Raw genomic sequence first — 26270 nt, forward strand, 5'->3', positions numbered from 1 at the left:
CAGATATCGAGGTAGGCTACCGCGAGAGTAGACCTGGGTGCCAGACGGAGTGGCGGCAGTAGTTTTTTTATTGTAGCTCTTGGGTTCGACTCATTCATCAAGCGTTTCCGCGTTTTGTATGTGAAGGTGATTTGGTGCGTTCAGATTCCGATTTTCTCTCTTCTCTCATACACATTTGCTGGCATCGAAAAATTGTCCGTTTCTTTTTCGTTACGTGTTCAAAATGACACGGTAAGATTTTTCTTTTTATTTACTATTTAATACATTAATATTAACTTAGTATATGTACTTAATAAAATAATTAATGAATTGTATAAATTGGTAAATAATATTCGTTTATATATAATATAAAAATATATAATATTACTTTCTGTATGATATTTATTTTATTTATGAATTTTTATTATTAAATATCATTTATTTAATATCAATGAAATATCAATTATATTTCGTAAATCATATCTTTTATATAACATTTTTCCTCAACATATATTTCAAAATAATTAAAATTAATTATGATTAATAATTAATAATTATATCCAGAAGTTTTGATAACAGACTAACATAAAATATATTTTAACTGAACTTTTTTATAAGATATTTTTACATTTTTAATAAACTTATTTTTGGTTTATTATTTGTTTTGTGTTTTTTTAAATTTATATTAATATTTTAATATTTTTATGTGTATATAATAACAAACATGAATAAAATCATGTCAAATAAATGAAAAATATAAAATATTTTTAAAAATAAGAAATCATGTCCATTCTTGTGGTAATTCTTATTTTATACATGAAATTAATAACATATCTCTGTGTTAGATTTTTTAATTTAGTACTCAATTAACTCAACTTTTTTCATAAAATATTTCTAGAATTTTCATAAACTTATTTTTTATTTATTACTTATTTCGTGTTTATTCAATACATATATTTTATGTGTAAATAATAACTATTGCAAAAATGAATAGAACTATACCAAATTAATGAGAAATATAAAACATTCAAGGAAAATAAACGAACATATATATTTTTGGGGTTATTATTTTTTATATATGAAATTAATTAGATAGTTTATCTATTAGATAACTTATTAGATTTAGATAATTTGCACTAAATGTATACAAACATTTTTATGCAATGTCAAAAAAAAATTAAATATATGTGTTATATGTAATGAATATTTATATATTTATATTTATAATTTGAACTAAAAATTAAAACCAAACTATAAGGTTTTTTACTTAAAGCTTATTTTAACTGGACTTTTTCATATAACATTTTTAAAATTGTAATAAACTCGTTTTTAATTTGTTATTTATATTGTTTTTATTTTATTTATTTTAACATATTAATATTTCTATTTATCATACTTTATGTGTATGTAATAACTATCTCAAAAATGATCTATAAAACTATATCAAATAAATTAAAAATTTAAAATATTCATGAAAAATAAAAAACCTATATATTTTTGTGTTAAATTTAACTAATTTTTTATTTAGTTACTTTCCATTAAATTCATATTTAATTTTTTATAAAAGCAAATGTTTAAATATCAATTTTAATTGTTATTTTTTTTAAGTTTACGAAAAACTAATTACAGATAGATGGGATTGTGAAAAAAAAAAACGCTATCTTTCCTATGCAATTCAAGTTAAATATAATGGATGAATACGATAAGAAAAAGAAAGAAAAATAAGATACAAAAGGGAAAAATAATGTTTAATAATAATTAATTAATAAAATAATAATAATAATGTTTTGTTTATACTTACTCTATTAACGGATGCCATTTTAAGGTGTAAATTATAAATAATAGAATTAAGAGAAATTTAATTATGATTATTAAATTTGATTTTAATTCCTTCTCTTTTCTGTGTTGTGTTTTTAGGCATCATCTGCTTATTTGCTATTTCTTCATCTCTCATAGTGCTCCGATTCCAGAGTATTATGCTAAAATACTTTATGCATTATGCATTATTTCATACATTAATTTTGCACACCAGATATACATATGCATATATTTGTTTCGTATGCTTAGAAGAATATTAAGCGTATTACTTTCTTGGTCCTTGCTCTGAAACTTTTCAATATTTCTATACTGCTGTTGCTTGCTCTGCCCTATAATAGACTGAGGTATGTTCAGACTGGCTTGATAAAAGATTTGTTTTCCATACTTTTTTGTCATTACCTTTTAACTAATCCAAACTAAATAGCCTGCTGTCAAGTTGTTTAAGCTTAGTTCAGATGTGCCTCTGCAATGTTAACGAACCTACAATCTTCAATTTAATTTGGCAAAATATTCGCAGGACAAAACTATTCCAATGAAATAATACTAACTTTAAAATTTGTATTTTATATATTGATATAAATATATATTGCAAGAATAGTAAGAATTTTAAAATATATTATCAATAAATCTTGAAATCTTTTTTGATATTTTCTAGTCTTCAAAACACATCCATTTCTGAAAGGGCTGAAACTATTTTTCAATTAGGATTTAATATACGTGATTAACTCAAAATGTTTCCATCCGGGCCATTCTTTAAACTCAGGGAATGGCTAAAATTCAAATGACACTAAATTAGACGAATGTTGCAATAGAATAATATAAGAGTTACTGAAATATAACTGTGATAGAAGTATATTTATATATTGTTAATTTTAATAGATTTGTTTTAACCTAATATTTTCTTATAAATTCATGTAATAATTTTGATAAAATTACTCTAAATTATACTTAAATAAATATATGTTTTTAACTAATGATGATATAAAGTATTTTAATATCCTTCTATATGTCAATATGTTTCTTATTTTAAATGCTGAAGCTTCAAGGTTTTCACTTATATCCGATTAATAATATAAATATAAATAACATTATTTTATCAACAAATGTATTCCTGAATCGTTGAAAAACTTCCTGAAAATTAAATATGTTTAAATTGATTAATTAAAATTACCGATGATTTTTGATAATATATACAGAAAATAAAATATTCGCCATAAAATTATTTAATGTTATTTATGCGGCCACGTTGTCGTTAACAATCAAAAAAGTATAAATCGAATTTATATTATCGTTCTTGCTACAATAATTTACACTTCATTAATTTGCATTTCAAATGAAGTTCATCTAATAAAATGTTAAATTATTAGTTGCAAATTGAATTTTTGCAATTCGATTTGACGTCAGCTTTTTCGATCTGCTTGAGGATAGGTTTCAATTTTGATATTGGTTTTAATTGTTCTTTAATTTAAAGTTAGTTTCCATTAAAAAAAAACGATTTTATATAAAACAATAACAGTTAATTAAAATAAAGGTATTTCCCAATGATTTATGTATAAAAATACACAATACTCATATAAGGTATTGTATATAACAATACTTATACTTGTACAGGGACTATAATATTAAATTGCTGGTTTTTAAAAACAATATTTTATTGTCCAAACCTGGCTTGGGAATGATACGGTGAGTGTCTAGTAACAAATATATGTTAACAACTTTTGTGACCTTATAAAAAATTAAATATCAAAGAGACGAAGACGACGAGAAAGAAATAATATAAGTATTTTTTAGCTTAACGAAACTTAACAGAAGTGAAGCTGTTATTGTTCAGAAAGTATTAAAAGTATTTGTAATATTGCAAATTGCTTTTTTGTGATTGTTCAGAACTTAAATAAACATAACCAATATAGATATAGTTAATTACAAGGCAGTTCAGATTAGGGTGTAAACCATTCATAAGTATTAACAAACATAAACAAATATAGATTCACACTACCCTATTAACATTAATTCTTACCAATGCTTTGTGAGAATCATATTTATCAATCAATATGCTCAGTATGCTTCGTACTATGTATACTTCGTACTTCGTACACTTACGTATTGTCACTGTTTTAGAGTTCTATTTTTTGTTATATTTTTATTTGTTTATCTATACTGAAGACCTACTGCTTAACGTGGATGCCGAAGCACGGTTCTCGTAGGACATCCGGTCTTACCCAGACTGGTTATTAACGTAACTGAGATCATTTTCCTTGTCGGATGTTCACTCTTACCTCGTCCTTCTATTATTTAGATCGTTCTGTACGGTCTCAATCTAGATCTTCTTGGTCGATCTTTATGTCAAAATTGTTTCACCATTCTTCAACCGAAAAATGTATCCAAACTACTGGTTTTGGTCATTTTATTTTTCGATTCCGGTTGATTGTTTTCTAAAAATCGAATAAATTAATTTTAATAGAATCTTGGAGAACAATATGCAGAAATTTCTTTATGCATTGCGTTTAATTATTCGAACTTGCATTTGTCAGAATCTGGTAATCCAAATTTGAGATATATATAGAAATATAGAAATATAGAAATATAGAAAGCATTGAGCGTTCATGTCACTGTGTTCGAGAAAATTTGGTTTTAGTTTTGATTATAATAATTCCATTAAATATCATCTTGAAGAACAAAAGTTTATATTGGGCAATTTGGCTTATTACCTCTACCATGGATGTTATTTTCGTCTCCTGTATTGCTGATCCCAACATTTTTTAACAGCACTTACTCTAACTGAATATTGTTGTATTACCATGCTAAATCAGTCTGGTTAGTCAATTGTGACCGTTGCCTCTTGGAAATTAAGCGCAAATCACTAATATGTTGATACTTCATTTCGTACTGGTACATAGCTCCTGGAACTATCAAAGAGAATGAGGCAATTCAATAATTTAGAGGCACATATATTCCCTAATGTGAAGTAAATGAAACGACAATAGCAACTTTTTCACACCTAATAAGTTCATCTGTTTCCTATTCTTGTCTCGATACTTCGCAAATTGTAATCTGATTTGAAGATTTTTATAGGATACTATACCAGAGAATATAAACAGTAGTAGGTCTATGGAACTCATTCTATCAAATAGGATTATTTTGTACGCTTAGAGTGTAATGATTATTTTTGTTTAGTCACACAGCATCTCTAGATCTTTTTATCAAAGTAACTTACTTAAGATAATAATGAATATTGCCTTAACCAACAGCCTAAATATTCAAGCATGGAATTAGGACGACTTGAAACAGTATAATACTATTATCTAAAATATATACCATTATTTCTTATGTTACTTCAACCGCCCTAATTGCATGATTTATGTCCGACAGGCTTTTAAGATTGAGGTTAGATAACAGGATATACTAGATAACAGATAATAATTAACTTATCTGAAAAGTCCCCGAATTACCATAGTAAAAAACATTTTTTTGGAAAAATTAATTTTTTGAAATTTTCAAAAATCAATTTTGAAAATTTCTTCCCAGCGATTCTTTTGATATCTAAGAACAGGAAATAGTCGCTGGGGGTCAGATCTGGAGAATACGGTGGATGAGCAAGCAATTCGAGGCCCAATTCATGAATTTTTGCCATCGTTTTCACTAACTTGTGACACGGTGCATTGTCTTGGTGAAGCAGCACTTTTTTTTTATATACGGCTGTTTTTCGCCGATTTCGCTCTTCAAAGGGTCCAATAACGCTATGTAATAGTCGCTGTTGATAGTCCTTCCTTTTTCAAGGTAGTTAATAAATGTTATTCCATGCGCGTCCCAAAATGCAGACGCCATAATCTTGCCAGCCGACTGTTGCGTTTTCCCACGGTTTGGAGGGGGTTCATCGTATCCAGTCCACTCGGATGACTTTCGATTAGACTTCAGGTGAAATGACAGAGGCATGTTTCATCCATTGTCACATATCGATGCAAAAACTCGGGTTTATTACGCTTGATCATCTTCAAATACTGCTCCGAATCATCAACCCGTTGTTGCTTTTGGTCAAAAGTGAGCTCGTGCGACACCCACTTTGCACAGAACTTTCTTACACTTAAATATTCGTGAATGATATGGTATACATCGTCAGTTGATATTTTTAGAGTGTCTGCTATTTCGTTCAATTTCAATGTATGGTCATTCAAAATTATTTTCTGTGTCTTTTTAATGTTTTCGTCGGTATCAACCTCTCTTGGGCGTCCACTGCGTTCACCGTCTTCGGTGCTCATTTCACCACGTCTAAACCTAGCATAACAATCCTTGATGGTTGATTTTCCTAGGACAATATCCGGAAACTGGGCATCAAGCCAACTTTTTGCTTCAACCGTATTTTTTCCCTTCAAAAATCAATATTTTATCAACACGCGAAATTCCTTTTTATCAATTTTTTTCACTATAACAAAAGTTGCTTCACTCAAAATGTTATAATTCACAAACTAATGATCCAACAGCTGTCAAATTTATACACGCATGTTTTGAGAGTTAGGGCTAACTAAGAAACATATGGATTTAATTCCAGTAGCGCTATCTATGGGTCAGACCAGGGACTGTTCAATTGACCTATTATTAATTTCGAACCAAAGACAATTTTAAAGGACAGAACTCGAATTCAACTTTCAAAGGGTGTTATGGTAAATGGATGTAATTTTATTTATATATGATCACAATGCCCTAACATTTTTACAGAAAAGATTTTTTCTACAGTATAATGTCCGTTTGTGTTTCCCAGTTTCGTCAGCAGATAATATAACCGGTTTAATAACATGTATCAGCCTTTTTATATCATCCTCAGTAATTTTCCAAGAGGTATGGTTTTATTGATCATTTTATTTAAACTATTTATATTAAATATTCTACTCTTATTAAATAAATATATAATTACTCAACATATATAGTATAACTTCTTATGCGAGTTCAAATTGATTGAATAAATAATAGTTAAAATGAAATAGACGACTTTATTAATACAAATAATGAAATCTAATTTTCTGTATGATTAATATCAAACCAGTTATATGTAAATTAAACGAGACATCTGCTAACTTTCATGTGATAAATAATATTATAGCGTTTTCGTCTAGTATCACCTAGGTCTTTAAATCATATTTCTCACACACTAAAAAACGACTAAATTAAACGTAGATCAGCTTACTATGTATTCTAATAGATGCTAATTGGACAGGAACAAGTTTTTTTATGGCTACGCTAACAAATTTGGAGCGTAAAAAGCGACGTTCGCAGACGTACATCTGAAATTGACGAAAATTGTGCGAAATAGGTATATAAACACGAATATAACATCGAAAATCGCGTTTGGAAAATTTAATTACCACGTCTCCGTCGTATAGAATTAGATGTCGATTTAGGGAAAATGATTTGTCTATTACAAGTGTTAAATTTTTGATATTGTCTTAATATTTTTAATTAAACTTAAACTTTATTTTGTATTATGTTGTATGTCTTATTATACTAAGTTGTTTATGAATATTCCACATATATAAAATACATAATGCCACCACTGTATACTTTATGAACTAAATTATCCTGCTGACTCTTGGCTTACATTGAGTATCAATTGAGTTGTGGTTCGCGATATTGATCTTCTTCAATCTTCATATAATGTCAATTATTTATATTTCAATAACCATCAACAATTGTCATGTAAGATATAAGCTATAACCACAATTACAGAATAACAACTAGATCCTACATTAATTTCAGTGAATAATTTCCACTAAACAAACATATTTTAGAAATATATTTTACTAAATTATACGAAACAATTAATTCCATTTTGTTGGCCTTAAAACCCTCCTACTAATTATATAAGTTTAATCACAATATTAAGATTCAATTTTAGTTAACGAAATTTGCTGGAATTTTCTCACAAAATATCGTTTTAGCGGGTGTACTGTTGGATATGTGTGTATTTCAGGAAAGTGGAATAAATTTGTTACTTTGACTGATTGTTCTTGTGGTAACGAAGATGAGATATCAGACGAGTAATTAATAACACGTGTAATAAATTTGTTTTAAGGCTGTTATTGATAATAATGGAAATAAAAGGATCATTTTTAAAGAAATAATTTACGATTTTATTGATAAAATAGTTCATCTGTGTTTCATCTTACTTCATATTAGAACAAGAAAGTAATAATTTGAAGTTAATGTCAGTTCAGTTGCCTTCCATCATTTACATTTTCCCATCAAGTACAGCGGGCTTCTAGAAAGGTATATATATTTTAAATTTACTGATTTTCCTTGATGTTGAACTCAAAATGAGTTCTTTGAAACCATTGAAGTCGAACACTAGGGTTGTAAGTTAGGTATTGCCAATTTTGAAATTTACAAATTTTAAAAATTTAATAAGGTGTAATACATCACACCAGTTTCTTAATAGAAACCATGGTACAGAGTACACAAATAATGTTTCTTTTAAATCCCTAAATATCAGGTTGCACCGCTTGCTCAGTATTTCATTCACTTTATGTGTACATTCTTAATAAGTTTCATAAAATGAAAATTAAAAATAGACAAAGTATTATATTTCTTAAGAAAAACTAATATGATTACGAAATATTCCAAATAGCTCTAGTTTTTTTTACAATTAATATCACAATAATAATATTACTTCTCTTTTCGAAAAAAGGAAGTCAAATCCCCGACATCATCTTTCGATTTTATTGGTAACCTTGACCGTGCAAGAATCATGCAAGAGACATCATGACTCAACTTCAAAACCAGAGTCTACTTTTGAGTCAAGTACTGTTTATTTTGTTGTTAGGATAGCAGTGTAGCAGTGAACCGAAGACACTACCCTATGGAACTCCATCCGAAATAGGTACAAGTGTTGCCCTTCATGCGATAAAGATATGATTCCAGCAATCGACAGTTATTCCGCGGTAGCAATTTGCTCTATCTGTAGATTGAGCCTGGTCAAAAGCTTGTGAGACGTCCAGGAATATTGCAGGGCAATATTTCTCTTGTTCAAATGCGTTATCAACAACAAGATATTCCGGAATACGCTTCAGCCTCAAATAGAATATATATTAGCCAACGTGATTATTGCTTTTCGTGGTAGCTATTGTCATTTTCTGTGGCAACTTCCATTGGAGAAATCAGATTTACAGCTACATCGGGCTGATTAGCAGGATTAATATCTATTGTAAATATGCTACGAATAATTCAGCTTTTTCATCGTCGTGTCGAAGCCATTCGTTTTGATCATTTTGAATAGGCGGTTTTAATAATTGGTTTATTAAATCCGAGCTGCTTTCCATAGCGAGTAATATTTATCTGCTTCTTTGCTTAATTCACTTACATATTTTTTGAGGGAATTCTTTTTATATCATAGTATATGCAAGCAAAATCGATGCAATCACCAATTTACTCACACGTATGCGCGAAACTGGAATAACTCTTTGTATTTGAATGTTTAGATACACGCAACATCATAGTTATCGAACTATTTTGAAGAAAGTTAACAAAAAGCCATTTTACATCTCGCTCTCTATTCATCTTATGGTCGATAAACCGTTAGGCCCGAGCATAGAGCTGAAAATGCCCGTAAACTTTGCGCGTATAAATTTTATTTCGATTTAGAGTTACGATGCGTTTAATTTAAATTGAGGTCGGGCACGTCGCGCGGAAGAAAACGTTCGACTATGCGACAGCTAATTGGGCACAAAGATTTACTTAATTTCAAAATAAATGTACTCAACCTCTCCCGTTCAAACCATCCGTCTATGTCGAGGGTTTTTTCCCCGGCGTGAAGGCAATTGATTTACGCCGGCATTAAATTCTGTCTCGCGTCTGCGAATAGCGCGAAAAAAAGCAGCGTCGGCAAAACGAAAAATAATTCCAAAGGAAAACGCGCAGGTATCAAAGCATACAATTGGGCCCGGATGATATTTCGAAAAAATGCCGGAATAAAATAATGATTTTTCTTTTTTTTTTAATCATCAAACAATACCAAGCAAGGTTACAACATTATGAGGCTGATGCTGTAAGGCTTCCTCTTCTATAATGGATATTAAATTGATGTTATTTCTCTATAAGACATTCTTGTTTTTAAAACCAATTTTAGAAAACTTTTATATACCTTCGGATTTAACCTTATCTAGTAATCATAAGTCGCATTATTTTTAACCTACTTCAAAAATGGAAGAGGTTCTATGTTCGGCTGTGTATTTTTTTAAATATGATTTCGCCGAATTATACGTCAATTATAGACCGATTTCCAAAATTCCTTTTTTATTCGAAAGTATGCACCTCCCAGGTGGTCTCATTGGAACCAAATTAGGATCTGATTGGGAAACCTTCTAATTTAAAAAGCACGTAAAAAGTTTTCACATTTTTTCTATCTAATATAATCAGATATTTGGGTATAATGTTATTGCTGCACTGATGCGACGGAAGGCCGAAAGTTGTTCAGTGCAAAAGCAGATCCGTTTGAGAGGAAGTAGAAATATAAGAAGCCGTAGAAACTTTGCAGTCACCTGCTTCTATGGTGTAATCACTATACAGAGCATTCGGAGCACATCCAGATGTCGTGGCTTCGATTCTTGGAGGGCTGAACTACTTGTTGTTATTGTTCTAGTTTGATTAGAACATTTGTCAAATCACCTAGGCTGGGTAGCGGGCCCCAAGGCCTGAAGATTGTTTCTTTATTCCTATTTTTAATTTATTGAGTAAATATCTAACACTAAAAACAAAGAAAAGGAAATATTTTTAACACACGTTATAATATATATATATATATATATATATATATATATATATATTGTATTATATATATATATATATATATATATATATATATATATATATATATATATATATATATTGGGTATAATTCTCAGTATAAGCTCAATACTTACCTAAATCTATTTATCTATTTACAATATTATTTTACTACTACCATCTGATCAGTTTGAAGTCAGCTCCGAACCCTATACAGAACTATAACTGTTTGGGCTCGGCACCGGCTTCAAAGTTGTCATTTGGTGGTAGTAAAATAACACTGTAAAGACAGATTGGTTTAGATAAGTATTAAGCTAAATTATGTATATATATATATATATATATATATATATATATTAGAATATAAAATAGGTTCAATAAGCATTTTCTTTATTCTTGTTTAGTTATTACAACGATTATTATGTACCTATTTTGTTTTAAAGCGTTTTTTTATGTAAAAAATCCAGGTTTGATTATTTTTTCTCTTTAGTGAGTTCCTTATTTATTTTTTAAAGTTGGTTCAGTTTTTTGTTAATAATAATTTATCAGTCTTTTATTTTCAACGTAGATACTTTGTCTGTTTCTACTGTTCAGACATTCTTTCTCACACCACTATATCAAGTGATCGCATGTAATCTGATCGTATTCTCATTTTAAGAATATACTTATTGAAAAGAACGGATACAACTAATCTAAATATTTTCCAAAATTTTCTACAATATGGTAACACTGTATCGAAAGGATAATGTTGGATGAGTAACCATCAATTCATCGATCCGTTGAAAATTTGAAACCATGAGCCAACCAAGTCCAGCCCAATCATGGCGTCTCCCATTCGAGTCTATTACTCTCTATCTTTTGTATCAATGCAAGATTGCTGATATACAATACTAATAATTTGGTACCTACAATACATCATAAAATTTGTTAAATTGACGTCGGTAGACATCTATAATAACAGTTCCTAATTGATGGTTCTCGGTTATTGTCGTAATAGATCTATTTTTCACAGTTATTAGATTCTTTCAGTTACGTGTAGTAGCTATTTAGTTATAGTTACGCACTCATCGGCTGCCGACTAGCCTAAAATTTCTTTCAGAGTTGGAGCTGGGTTTTCGTCAAGTCGTCAAAGTTTATTGGTTATCCAGGTCATTCTTCATCATTGTCAACACTATTGCCACTTTAAAATCAATATAAACAAAACTGGCAATTGGAATATGATGGAGCAGCATCACCATAAGTTTCTGAAAGTACATCAAGGGCTTCGGAAGTAGATATCTTCAAACCAAACAACAAAAGTTATAAATGTCGATAATATAATTGTGAGCGCTCCATGAGTAGTGTCTGTATGCACTAAATAACTCAATAGTACTAAATGGAAACCTCAAATTTTATAGAGATAAAAGAAAAAAATATCGAATTTAATAAGTGAGGTTAATTACGTTGATACGTTGCTTCTTCACCATTAATATCGCTGATCAAAATACAAACAGATGCTTAATATTTACATATTTAGAATTAAAACGCCAAGGGTGTTGTAAAGGTGTTAGTATGATAATGTTGAGAAACATATATCCTAAATATTTTACATTGTATATTGTTTCCACAATAATACTGCTAATGTGATTATTAATGTGGAAAAATATTTTTACATATTCAGAGGATGTCAATTATGCAAAAGAATAAAAACCCAATTACATTATCTTGAGAGGTTTCTGATTTATTTAAGAATAATACAACTGAAATTTAACTATAAAGGGCTTAAAATTTTGGCTATTATAGAGAAAAATGTTAAATTGTTTATTTATTTGGTATAACTTATGTTTTATTGTCATTATTTATAAAACATATAATTATAATTATAATACTTTACTCTAGCAGTATTTTAGTCTTAAATTGCTCGTAAAGGTGTTGATAATATGGACGCAAATGAGCAACTTAAAGAATTGATCTAAAAATATTAAATTTTATATTTTGGATTTATGACGTATTTACGACCAATTTTCTTGTTTTTTTTACAGAAAAATCTACATCGACGTCTTCAGTACCTTTACCATATTGGGCTTAACATTTATCACAATAGCAAGTGCTTGTCAAAGAACTATATTAAGTAAGTACACAATTGATTTGATATTAAGTTCATATTAAGATATCTGATACCATATTTACGTTAATAGGGTCAAATGGTGTAACACCCGAAGAAAAACAAATAATATTGGATAGTCATAATAGAATGAGGCAGTCAGTAGCTTTGGGACAAGTTAGAGGACAACCACCAGCTTCTAATATGATGGAAATGGTAACATAACTAGTAACTAAACAAATTTTGGTGTTTTTGATCATAAACTATATAAATTTAATTATTTATCCTTAACTTTTCTCCAGTGAGATATGCTACATTGTCGGAATTAATTTAATCATCAATTCGTCTATATAGGCTAGAAAATATTAAGAAGCAAATATACTTAAAAATATCCAAGCGTATATAGTTTATGTAGATTAACAAAATAAGTTTATGTTATTATATTTTGCAATAATAGTGAGGCTAAAATAGAAAACATATAATTCTAATTCTTATTATTTAATAACTTCTATCATTTTCTCTCAAACTGTTCTAATTTATCAATTTTAAAACATCGAATGAAATATACAAACGTGTGTATGTTTTCGAAAGTTTTAAACAAGACTTTACACAAATGACGTACTATTGATTTGTATTCCAACACTTTCGGAATTGATAAGAAAAGATCGAAATTAGTACTGTCATAATAGATATAAATACAGAAATATAAAATGCGGTATAGAATAAATACAATTTCGGTTTCTCATAATAATGACAATAAAATATCTCAATAGTGATTATTTAAAACAATTTCTCATCATGTGTTCTATTCATATCTGCACCAATTGTTTTGTTTCATTACATACATCGATAAAAGTATTATATAAGGCTTTTAAAGCCAATATAACATGTATCCAATTTCTAATGAAAAAACGTAACAGAAAAAGTATTTCGAGTATCTTCCTTCTTTCCGTCAACATATAAAATAATAACATCAATAACTGCCGGATTGGTTGGCGCAGTGGTAAAGACGACAGGACGGTCCTCCTACTGTTGTGATAGTCGCGAGTTCGAGTCTTGCTGGGGCATGATCGTAAATTTATTTTTGTGAATGTTTAACATTTGTAGTTGCCCTTAGGCAAGAGTGCAAAATCCGGCAAAGAAAATGATCCCAGTCAAGCCAGTAACCAGGCTGGGTAAGGCCGGCTGTCTTTTCGGACGATTTCTAAGTTGATCACTCGCCAGTCGATAGGCTTAATGCCGAAGACCGTGATTTGGAGTCCACATTAAATTGTAGGTTCCGTACAGATAAACCCTCGTTGCTAAAAGGAGACTTTAAAATATAAAAAAAAATCGATAACTTATTATATTTAAAAATAATTTATATCGCACAACACTATTTTAATATTAACGATTTATTTTCTATTACTCCCTGTAATGTTGTAAATATTTTTTTTTCAGAAATGGGATGATGAATTGGCAAGTCGAGCGCAATGGTGGGCTTCGTCGTGTCATTCAGAGAGGCACGATGAGGGTCGGCATAACTGTAAGTACCTTTTAGTGCATTTTCCATTTTCCCTTCGAAATATGAATAATAGATCCGCCCTTGACATATTTTAATGGAATATTTTGGGTCGATTGGGGACCCATTAGCGTTCGAACGGTAGCTTAAAACGGTTTCTATGGCAAAATTAGCACACGTCCACGTATTGCATGTGGATCTGATGAAGTTATTGTTCGAATCCGTCCCGTTTTAATAATATTATATTGCTACCTATATGTCATTTTACAGAATCAGTCTGAAATATACGTAATGTGTTTGATTAGTAAAGGAAATAGTAAGAATAAAATGAAACAAAAATATGTCATCCTTTGTATTTTATTTTTACATTAAAAAAAATCAATTTTATTACATATATCGTCGTGTTCCTTTATTGTTGTTTGATTCTTCTAAAATTATTATCAAAAAATGTATCTCAAAATCAAAGAAAAAAGCAAATAATTGGATATACAGCTTTTATGAATTATAAAATGTACAATAAAAGGAATTAAACTCGTCCATACCAATTCGTAAATACGATGTCTTGTTTTATTTGAAATATATTTTAATGATATAGGTTTTAAACATGTTTATTTCAGGTTAAATAATTCTATAAACTATTTTTAGTAATAATTCAATAATAATTCTTCAACTTACGAGAAAAAGCTTGAAATGTATTATCAATTTAAGTTAAACTTTATTCTACACCAATGTATATTAAGAAGAATAAAGAATACTGGTCTGAATCTATAAAGAATGACAGGCAGAGATTATTATACTTTTGAAATTTTATTGTCAAATACGACGAATTATCTGAATCAACTGTTTATATTTTTATGAGCTGCTCAAAGTAAATTAACCGAATAATTTTAAATGATATTGGTCACCAGTGGCTGTCAAGATAATCAGTTGATAGAATTGATTGGATCCTTATAAAATCGTTCCGAAGATTGCTGAGAAAATAATTTACACATTTGCTTTTGATCAGCATTCCACAAATGCAGCACCCATATTGCGAAAAGCTTTGAAATCCCTCTTCCAAGACAACTACTCCAAAAATTCGTTCCACTAAATACTTGTAAACATAGTGACACTTACACTCACACAACAATCACAATGTTCGTCATCACTATCTATATATCAGGCCAGATAAAAAATGTGTAAGCCCTGTAACAGTTCATGGCGAAATATCCAGAGTTGCTTATGCTGTTAATATTATTTTAAGCATAATTATTAATCAATCGTAAAATTACCTAATTAAAAATTAATTCCCATAAATAATATATGATGATACAGATGAGAAAATGTGATAAAAAATAAAAACGTAGCCTAGTTAATTGCCTTTTGTCTATTTTATAGTAACTATCCTTTCAAATAAATATATTTCGTCTTGTTTTCTTTTATGAACGTCTTTCCAATGTTGAGTATTTGACTAATGCAATTCAACGTCTTTCCTGGTTTATAATCCTGAGGTAATATAGAATTAATATTTACTCATAATATCTAATAATCCTCAGAGGATACTATTATGTTGTACGGATATTATTACAGGAATCTCAACAGCAACATTGAAGATAATTATCCTCTTGATATCGCTTCCGTGATCTATTGATCGCCAGCTCTTAATCAGACCCTTATATCTTGGAAAAATCATTTGAAACAAAGGGCAAAATGTTCTGCCTAGATCTTGAATATTTTTGAAACATATAATATATTATATAATAACCTACAAACATAGCTGTTCATGTTTCAAAGATACATAGCAAGTATCTGCTCACCTTTCGATGAAGTTTAAAATATAAGCACTTACCATGAATTGAAATTAGGTGGCACTACGGATAGGACAAAATTATCAGCAGGGCACCAATGGTACGCCATAATATCTCCATCCTGAAGAAAATCATCAAAGGGTTGTACTGTGTTTAAAATTGTTGGACATGATGGAATTTCCATCGCCATAGTAGTTGCATGGTGTAACATTCAAACTATTAAAAGGTATCACAAATGTATACCAATCTGAAACTACTAACAGAGTTATAGGCCTTGAAAATGTTTCAGAAAATAAAGTATTCCGTTCAATAGGCAATTCATCCAGCATTCCGTTTCATCCTGAAACATTGATGTGATTATTCCAATGGACCTAAGGCTATGAGAAAATGCCATCTCTAATTTGAACAAAAAAGTGATGTGTGTTTTTGTAAAATATTATTTAGCGGACATTGTCTTTTGTCGTTGGTCGAAACGTTTAATGAACCTTTATTTAATACATAGTTTCGAAACATCTCAGATTTATTATAAATATAATAAATACTGGTAGTGGTTTGAAATAAAATAAAATCTTTTTTGTTTTGTAGCTCGTTTCCCAGTCGGTCAAAATATCGCCACGACGTGGACGACCAAACCGCCATCGTCTTACGCCGATATTGATTCAGATTTCCCAGACGCAATCTACAAATGGTTCAACGAATACAAATTCTTTAATTTTGGAGGAATAGGCCGAGGGAAAACTGGCCATTACACCCAGGTATTTTATTTTTTGACCTTTTTTTTATAGTTATTGCCTGGTTAAATCGCTTTTTCTTTTCGGGTGCGGTAATGTTATTTCAATCCGAAGCGGTGAGGCGCGGGCGGGAATATCGTTTTGTATATAAACTACTTTATAAGGGAGATTGGTTGATTTTTTTAGCGTTTAACTTGCTTTTTTAGTATCAGTCATGTTTTATTGATAAATATACCTACAATTTAATTTAATATGGATATATAGTCTATTCAAAATAACAATGAACACATGTTATCATGATGTCGAATGAGTTCTCCATCGCAATGTATAAATTCGTTTTAGAATCAGACAATATTTTAGTTCTCATATTATTCTTGTTAAAAAGAGATAGAATGCTGTCTGATATGTTCAAACATGTAACCGAATTAACCTATAAAATTAGCCTGGTTGTTAAAAGTCTGCAAAATTTTTGAAAATATTAGTGATAATAATTTCAAGTTATAAACCAGTAAACATTGTTTTGGCACTTTGCTTGTTTTGGCAAATTTCAAATCGCTGTTTATTGCTCTGATTGAAAATGTTGAAGCTATTAGGTAGCCAGAATCAGAAATTTAGATCTCATCTCTAATCAGTTACTTCGAACGGTAACAAGATAATATTTCCATTATGTTGTACTATATTATTAAGATAATTTATATTTGATAACATTATTTCATTAGTTTCAGTTTTTTATAGTTTTGTTATGTGTCAAAGCCAAAATGAACTAAAACTCAAAGTTAATTAGTTAAATTTAGATGATGTGAGTTCCCTGTTTTATTGAACGGCCGATATTTTATCTGCTGCTTATAATCGAAAAGAATATTTTTTAAAATTAATATATCGATATTAGTAGTTGCCGATTAACCTAATTTTTTTTACAATGATGTAAAACTAGGTATACACCTAGGAGAATCTATTGATCCTTACTATACCAAAATAATAATTAGCGTTGGAAACTATTGACTAAAAATATTACAAACAGTTGATAGTCGCAAAACAGTTGAAACAGTCGATAATAAAAAAAAAACTAGCGTACGAAAATAGTAATTACAATTTCAGTCAAATTCACTCTTCGACATTTTTGATTTTCGATCTTTTTAAAGCCCTTCGACCCCTTTCAAACACAATAAAAATTATATTTAACATTAATCAGGAATATTTTAAGATTATTATTGGTTGAAACATCAATGATACTTTATAATTTAAAAACTCTTCAAGAAAAATTAAATCAAAAATGTCTTGATACTTGCAAAGATAACCAAACCATTTTTCTGTTTATCAATCAAACTATCAATATCATACTACAAACGAAACATAAAAGACCTCATATATTACATATAAATCTATGCAAACATAAATTCGGCACATTAGTTTCAAGGTCGCGACTAGGACACCTAATCCAAAATGATAAGCATCAGTCGATTAAAACTAGTGGGACCGAAAATAGTAGCTGGGAACTATCGACTGAAAACGGTCGAAACAGTCGATAGACCCAAAACAGTTGAAACAGTCGATAGTCAAAAAACTAGCGTCAGTCTAAAACTATTTTCAGTATTAAGTCACTCTTAGTGTTAAGTCTTCTATCTAATACAGCAAATTAATAAATGTTCTTCTTAGGTACTTGATTTGAGACTTATATAGTGTTTGATAGTAATGTTATGTAAAATATCTGAAACAATGAATTTAAATTATTTACAAAAAACATTACTTGCAGTCATATTCAATTTAGATCTTCTTACTGGATCCTTTAAACACACATGCATGTTTTTCAATAATGGATTCCAAGTTACTGGTGTCCAAGGTACCAGTAAGTGATATTTGCTCATAAAATCAAACTCGACACCTAAGATATGATTAAGTTTCACTTAGTGTAAATTATATATAGAGCACTAATAATCCATAGAATATTCCATATAGTCAAAGAAAAATATAAAAAATATTAAATTCGAAAACGTAAATGGCCTTAACATTAAAATTAGTTTCTGTTTCTAATATTAAATGAATATCTAACTGTGCAAGTCATGTACCTTGTCAAAGTTCATTTCTGTTTATTTTTAGACACCTTAACTGGTTTGGATTTTTATATTTAAAACATTAAAATGTTAATGAAACAATTAATATTTTATTTTCTGATAATTAGGTGTTTTGCATAATTTCGTTCTAATTTATTCCCAACTTAACTTTTTATGATTCTCTTAATACCCCTGTCAGATCGCCAGCTGATCTTCGGTCTAGAGGTCTTATTACAATTTAACTCGACGAAATTTTACAGTAAATTGGATAAGTTATCGTGTGATTGAAGCGAAAAAGGCGGTATTCTTAACTATTTTAAAGCCGATTTAGCCTTTTTCTCAGCTTTTTTACTTAAGTATTAAAAGATCTTGCATGAAGTTTATTGGGAGGAATCTATGAAAGAACGAGAAATTTTTTGTTTGATTGCAAAAATAAAATATACTCAATTCAAAGCAGCAGTGAACCCACGTGATCCGTTAAAACGCCACAGCTCTTAGTTTTAGTATATTTTAACTTTGAAATATAAAAAAATTATAATATAAATAAAACAATGAAACAAAAGTGTTATGTATTATAATTTATTTTATCATTATAGTACATATAACGCATATATTATCGAAGAACTTAACACTATAATTAATCATACAGTCACAAAAAATTATAGGTTATAGTTGTTTTATTATATTTACACTTAACATTTTTCCACACTAGTATAGGTAGATTTTTAGGTGAGTTTTTTATGTAGGGGTATCCCCAAAAACCTAATTCACCTAATTAACAATAGTGTATCTGATTAACACATTTTAATTTCATTAGAGAGCATATCTACGTTTTACGCTTAGTTCTTGTTTGCTTTGATGCAATATTTAATTGTAAAATTATTTTGATATTATCGTGTTTCTCCTTAGTTTATTCTGGCACTACCTGTAAACATCTTTCTTCATAAAACTACATTTAATCAAAGCATTCTTCTTGATGCATTTACCATATCTGCAAAACAGTTAGCATTAATTATCTCCTCATAGATTTTAACCGAACGTTCATGTATATTCTGAACAATAACAGACATGACCATAAATCTTTCACACTTTATAATACAGTTTCCTACAATTAGAGTATGTTAATTATATATTGACCTTTAGCTATATCCCTTTTCTTCATCCTATCTTGATAATTGTCAGCATTGAATCATAAACCAACATTTATAAACCTTTATTCAATCACTGCAACTCTTTCCATATATCCAGATAGTTCTAGTTTGAATATCCTTCTCGACCTGAATATCTATTGTAATAATTCTTTGCAATACCCCATATTAACTAAATTGAATTAAATATGCAATGATAGGGAGGAAGACGTAATATTATGTGGCCATAACGTTCAGTAATATGATCTGCCTTGTATCTTTTCTCAAGCATATTTCTAAAAGAGTAAATTACATAAAATGCAATTAAATTTTTCATTTATATTTACCAAGTAGCAATTTCAACTAGTTCATTTTTTAACATGGTTCCTTCAAAACTTGGTGCATTGCCAATAACAATAACTGATGGTGCCCTCAAGTTCTTTAAAAACTGATTTTCAAACTACTGCAAAAACAAGTTATGGTTGATGTCTACGCGGTAATCACCCTTGGACTTCGAGGAGCAAGAATTAAACCATTCCTATTTCCAGCATGAAGAGATATCTGCAATGAATTATTAATAAATGTTATAACTAACTAAACGTAATCGATTGTTATTCCAATGTGTACCTTCTTCCACCAACTTTTGTTGTGTTTATACTTTACACAATGTACAATTCTGAAATTCTACCACGTCCCATTTATGGATACTTTCAAGACTAACACTTTTCTCTAAAATCATTGTATTAAATTATGTTTCAATTGAAAATACTACTTACTATTTTTATACATTTCGTGTATTTGATCTATGATACAGCTAACATGAAGCTGATCTTGATCGTCACCTCTTTCGCATAAAAGCGGTTTCTTTTTGGTAAATTTAAGGTTAAGGTTTTGTATATTTTAAGATATTTTAATGCCCATACTAACATTCAGTACTAATATTCACGTGCAGACAAATTTTGCAGAGGCTTGGCAAACGGACAACTTTTGCAGACTCGATAGTTCATACGTTCGAACTTCTCAAACAACATTCTATCTCTTTTTAAATAGAATAAAATGATAGGAAAACTATGACTGTAAAACAAATTTACAACTTTCGACAGGCACTTATTGATGACGTGCGTCACTACTGTTTTGAATAGACTGTATGTTTATATATATATACATAATATAATAATATATATTCAGCGCCGTTGATTCGGTAAATAACTCTATTAAATTCCTCTCAAAGCTTTTAAACACTATCATATTGGTTAGAATCCTGATAGAAAAGTTCGTACCTTTAACTAAACTCAATTTCCTTATTTTATAGATGCTCTGGGCGGAGACCAACCTAATTGGATGCGGCTTTGCATTTTATTACGACCCGTCCAAAGGTTACACGAAAAACTATGTCTGCAACTACGGACCCGGGTAAGAAATCGTTTTTCTTTCTTCCATTTTGCATAAAACAGCAGGTTGACCCGCAAAATGCTCGAATATTTATTCGAGACATATTTAGTACATTCAGAGCGGTTCCGATAAATCCAGTCAAGTACCGTTACGAATTTATAACAATCGATATTTTATTATTTCAGGGGAAATGTACTGGGCCAAACACCTTACGAAAAAGGTTATCCACGTTGCAATGAATATGGACTTCAGGAATCCAGCCGTTATTCTGGTTTATGTTGTAAGTATATAAATATTTCTTTCTTGCACATAAATTAATAGAAAGTAGTTTACCCTAAGATATAAGTAGTGTACGTACAAAAGGCTTACATAATATCACGCTAATGGGGTCCATTCTTTCAAATACTTCCATCGCAGTTTTATTTTTCTGTAATTTATTTCCACATTCTTTATGACTAGCTGCATGTCCAAAACCTCAATCGTAATAATATAAACGGTTTTATCTAAATTTCAATAAGTTCATGGAAGACCATATATTTGTCAATATATAAAAAATAATTAGGCTTCATTTTATTATTTCATATTTAATAAGAAAATTATCAAAAGTTAATTTTGAACCAACAATTAATTATCATTTTTGTATCACCTCCTTTTATCAATTTCCACCATCCTACTATTACACCATTTATTCTTCTGTGTATCTGATGGACTTCGTTAAGACCAAAGGTGTTATAGTAAACAATCTTCATTCTACATATTCAAACATTTTTTGCTTCTTTTTCATTCTCGGCCTGCATGTCCGCCTCTTTATCACACCCCGTATAAATTCGAATATAATTCGATAACGTAATAATAATGGTAATAATGGACGTAATAATATGTGGGCATATTGTTCATTATACACATTTTAGTTATATTTACTGAGTATCAATTTGAAATACTTCACTCATAGTATCTTCAACATTTAATGTATGTTTTACATGTCATTCCTTAACAACAACCTTCGTCCATCCACTTGTTGGAATATTTTCCAACAGTATGGTATGGTGCATTGTCCGTAACAAAAACTAATTGTTCATTCAAGTTCTTTAAGAGCTGATTTTGAAACTAGAACAAAACATGTTATGGTTCGTTTCTCCGTAGTAGTCATCCTTATTTACACTATTTCAACCTTCTATTTCTTAACAGTGTATGAAGAGATTACTTGCATCCTTCAAAGAGATAATTAACAGTTTATTTTGAAATAAATGTATTAATTATAATTCTTTATTATTATTATTATATTTGTTCTATCTTTATATTTATTATTATTATTCATAATAATCATTGTAATAACTAAATTATAATTTTAAAAAAAAGGTGGCCGGCTTGGTGGCGCAGTGGTAAAAGCGATAGGACGGTCCTCCTACTGTTGCGATAGCCGCGATAAAAGCGCCGATAAAATTTGTGATTCTTCTACGCAAGAGGGTAAAATCTTACAAGGAAAATGATCCCAGTCACGCCAGAAACCAGGCTGAGTAAGACCGGATGTCTTCTTCGATGATTTCTAAGTTGGTCACTCGCCAGTCGGTATGCTTAATGCTGAGGAACGTGGTTCGGAGCCCACGTTAAACTTTAGGCCCCAGTCCAGATAAACCCATATTTGGTAAAAGGAGACTTTAAAACATATTTAAAAAAATGTATTTAACCTATCTACTTTATATTTTACTATATACACACAACTTAGCTTAATACCTACCTAAATCTGTTTATCTGTTTACAATATTATTTCACCTACTACCAACTAATCATTTTGAAATCAGTTTTTACTACTTATTTTTCAAAATATCGTTATAACGAAATATTGACATTTTCTTCGGTGGTCGACATCTCTATCTCAACGTTCTAACCATTACACCATAGAAACAATCACGTACAATATCTCTACGACATCTCATATGATATAGTTAGTGCTTAAAAAGCAAACTGGCTGACTTTTATACTGAACTGCTTCCGATTTCTCGTCACATCAGTTCAGCAATAATATTATACACCAATATCTGATTATTTTAGATAAAAATTATGTGCAAACATTGTACGTGCCTTTGAAATTTGAGATTATCCCTTGATTTTCCCCCATCAATCGTCCGGTAGTACCAATGGGACTACTTCCGAAGTGTACTCTTTCGAATAAAAAAAATTTTGAAAATCGGTCCATAACTGAAGGAGATATCGGCGAACATTCATAAAAAAAATACAGCAGAACATAGAACCTCCTCATTTTTTGAAGTCGGTTAATAAAACAAGCAATGCGTCAAAACAAACTTTGCCGATTTATAATATCAAATTATTATCACTAACTACTAACTTTAACAACCGCGCGAATTTCATAAGCTGATTCAGTTACATGTTCGGACGCAGCAGATATTTTTGTATAACAAATGATGATAACATGATGAGAAAAACTACTGTCCAATTTTAAAATGAATCTACAAATTCCGACATCGTGATGACGTGAATTCACTGTTACTTTGAATAGCCCATAGCAATCATGACTTTTACATTCAACCACTTCTAAAATACTTGCAGTAGCATGTAACCTCTGTATGTCAGTCAACATTATGTTTATTAACAAATATTTAATTTTTTTTCGTCAGTTTACTTTTTCATTAGACCCTGTAGACATACACACATATGAATACGACATGTGAATGCACCTTAAACTCGAACACTAAGTCGAAAATTTATAGATTATTAAATATGTCCCATAGATTTAGCTTATGGCGTATACGTTTCACGCTATTTAACAACAGATTTGCTACCGTCGTTTATTTTAATACGTATTTATTTTGTTTCAGTGAAGCCGAACAATTACTACTACGGCATATCGAATTTTATACTGGATAGAGTTTCGCATTAGAATAAACATTAATTAATCGAACCGATTATTACTTGAATGTACCTAAAATGAATTTAATGTGTTGTGATTAAATTTTAGTATAAATTGATTCTGTATCTAGGTAAGTTTAATTAACAGAAAGAGGAATTATAGTTTTGGCAGTGTTGTCGATAGAACGTTAAACATGGCGATTAATTTATTTCGTTATCTCCATTATCCATATTTAAGCTTGACTTAATATTATTTCGCGTAGTGTGAACAAAAACTAGAATTTTCCTCTTGACAAAAACGAGATTTTTTGATATTAAATATCATGGCAGATAAAATTGTATTAAGTTTTTCGAATATGGTTTTGTCTTCGGTTAAATCTGCATTCGTAGAATGTACTGATAACTTAATCTTATAGTATTATATAAATATTTACATATAAGAATAATATTTGAACTGTATTTTATTGTATGCTAGTACTGTTAATAAACCTTCTTTGATTATTTACGTATTTTATTGTAGTTATTAAGATATATAAGATCGTCTGTTTACATATGTATTAAGCTAGTTAACATACCTTGTTTGCTCCTTATGTAATGAATAATTCCACTAAGTATGAACATTAAGATAGTATATTAAATATATTTCGCCTTCCCTTTCCTTGTTTAATGCCTTTTTATTTTCTTCCTTTAGTATTAATACAACGTGGGGCAAAAATACCGCTACCATTTTGATTACACCATTTCTCATTTTATTTTTTTTATTATGATTGAAAAATTATATCGCCTAAATGGCGACCACGATTCTTCAGTTTAGTAACTAATGTTGTCTTTAAGATATTGAATCGTTTGGGGCTTATTCACATAAACTTTTAATTAAAAAAAACCCCACAAGAAATAGTCTGGTGCTGTTAAATCCGGAGATCTGGCTGGCCTTGCTAAATCGCCACTTCGCGAAATTAGCCTTCGTGAGAAAACGTAATTCAATAATTGAATTGTTGATCGAGCTGTGTATACTGTGGCCCCGTGTGCATCTTGCTGATACCACATGTCCTCTAGTTGTTGCTCTTCCATTTCAGCTACAAGAACATTTCGAATCATGTCTTGGTGCCATTGACCAGTAACAGTAACTGCAACACCTTGGTCATTTTCAAAAAAATAGAGGCCAATGAGATTTCCGGCATGAATACCACACCATACAGTCTTTTTTTTGGTGGATGCAATGATGTTTCATGAAATAATTGAGGATTCTGTGTTCCCCAAAACCGACTGTTCTGTTTATTGACGTGGCCTCTGAGAAGAAAATGGGCCTCAACGCTCACTATCAATTTAGACGAAAAATCTTCAATTTTATCAAACAGCCTTAGGGTTGCGTTACCTCTCGGTTGCAATTTTAAGCTTAAATTACGAGCAAAAATATCTAACTGGGAACCACGTCTCCGAGCCACATTTTCAGCATTACGAGACATCCGTTGTCTTCCAGAACGAGGCCTGTTTATTGTCGTACCGTACTGTCGAAAATTCGCATGTAAACAATTGTTTCATAATTTTAGTATCGCCGTCAGTAACTATTTCTATTTTATTTTCAAAGTGTTGTATCGATTCACTATATCGAGTTCATGTCTGAAAATTTTTTAAAATTATTTTTCGATTCTAAAATCATATCCTGCCGATATATCTTCATTGTAATTTTAACACACTCTGTTATTGTAGACGATTTTTTTAATTTTTGGGTCAATATCTTGGCGTATAGATAGCCACTTTCGACACAACACCTAACCAACGTCTTTATTCTTCGCTTTTTCTCTCCACGACACACTTTTGGGTCCAAACAGCATTTAAGTATAACAAGAGGAAATAATTGCAGAAAAAAGTATCATACCCATTCTAATTTAATAGTTTATATATTAAATATAAATAAATAATATGAACTTGTAACTGGGGAAACTATATGTTGAACATATAATGTGCGCCTCCAAAAGGTAGATTTCCAACTATGGAAAATTTTTTTCTTATATTAGATTAAAAAAAGTTAAGGGTTCCATTTTCTTAGAGAATAATGTACTATTTTTCATTAATCTATTGGAGCTATTATTAAAACAAAAATTACTACATATTTCAAATTATAGACCAAATTAATACGTATTGCCAAGATAGTAGATATTCC

At 29.9% G+C, this 26270-nt stretch overlaps 1 protein-coding gene across 1 annotated transcript; it reads left to right on the forward strand.

Annotated features, from left to right (window-relative positions):
- LOC143190237 (venom allergen 5 2) lies at positions 1-24607 on the forward strand. Its single transcript, XM_076394417.1, has 8 exons — positions 1-231; positions 12588-12676; positions 12744-12865; positions 14090-14174; positions 16523-16692; positions 21159-21259; positions 21424-21518; positions 24076-24607. The coding sequence occupies exons 1-8, from the start codon at positions 224-226 to the stop codon at positions 24135-24137; spliced, it is 732 nt and encodes a 243-aa protein (XP_076250532.1). The 5' UTR covers positions 1-223; the 3' UTR covers positions 24138-24607.
- The last annotated feature ends 1663 nt before the right edge of the window (positions 24608-26270 follow it).

The sequence above is a fragment of the Rhynchophorus ferrugineus genome, unplaced genomic scaffold (genome assembly GCF_030347505.1).
Source record: "Rhynchophorus ferrugineus isolate W39M unplaced genomic scaffold, kcgeb_rfMv2 rfM2, whole genome shotgun sequence".
NCBI lineage: Eukaryota > Metazoa > Arthropoda > Insecta > Coleoptera > Curculionidae > Rhynchophorus > Rhynchophorus ferrugineus.

What these genes read in the sequence shown, in the direction of transcription:
- LOC143190237 (XM_076394417.1), top strand. An exon ending in TTGTCAAAGAACTATATTAA is followed by an intron (nt 12,677 to 12,743) that starts GTAAGTACACAA and finishes TTACGTTAATAG; the next exon opens with GGTCAAATGGTGTAACACCC. An exon ending in CTTCTAATATGATGGAAATG is followed by an intron (nt 12,866 to 14,089) that starts GTAACATAACTA and finishes TTTTTTTTTCAG; the next exon opens with AAATGGGATGATGAATTGGC.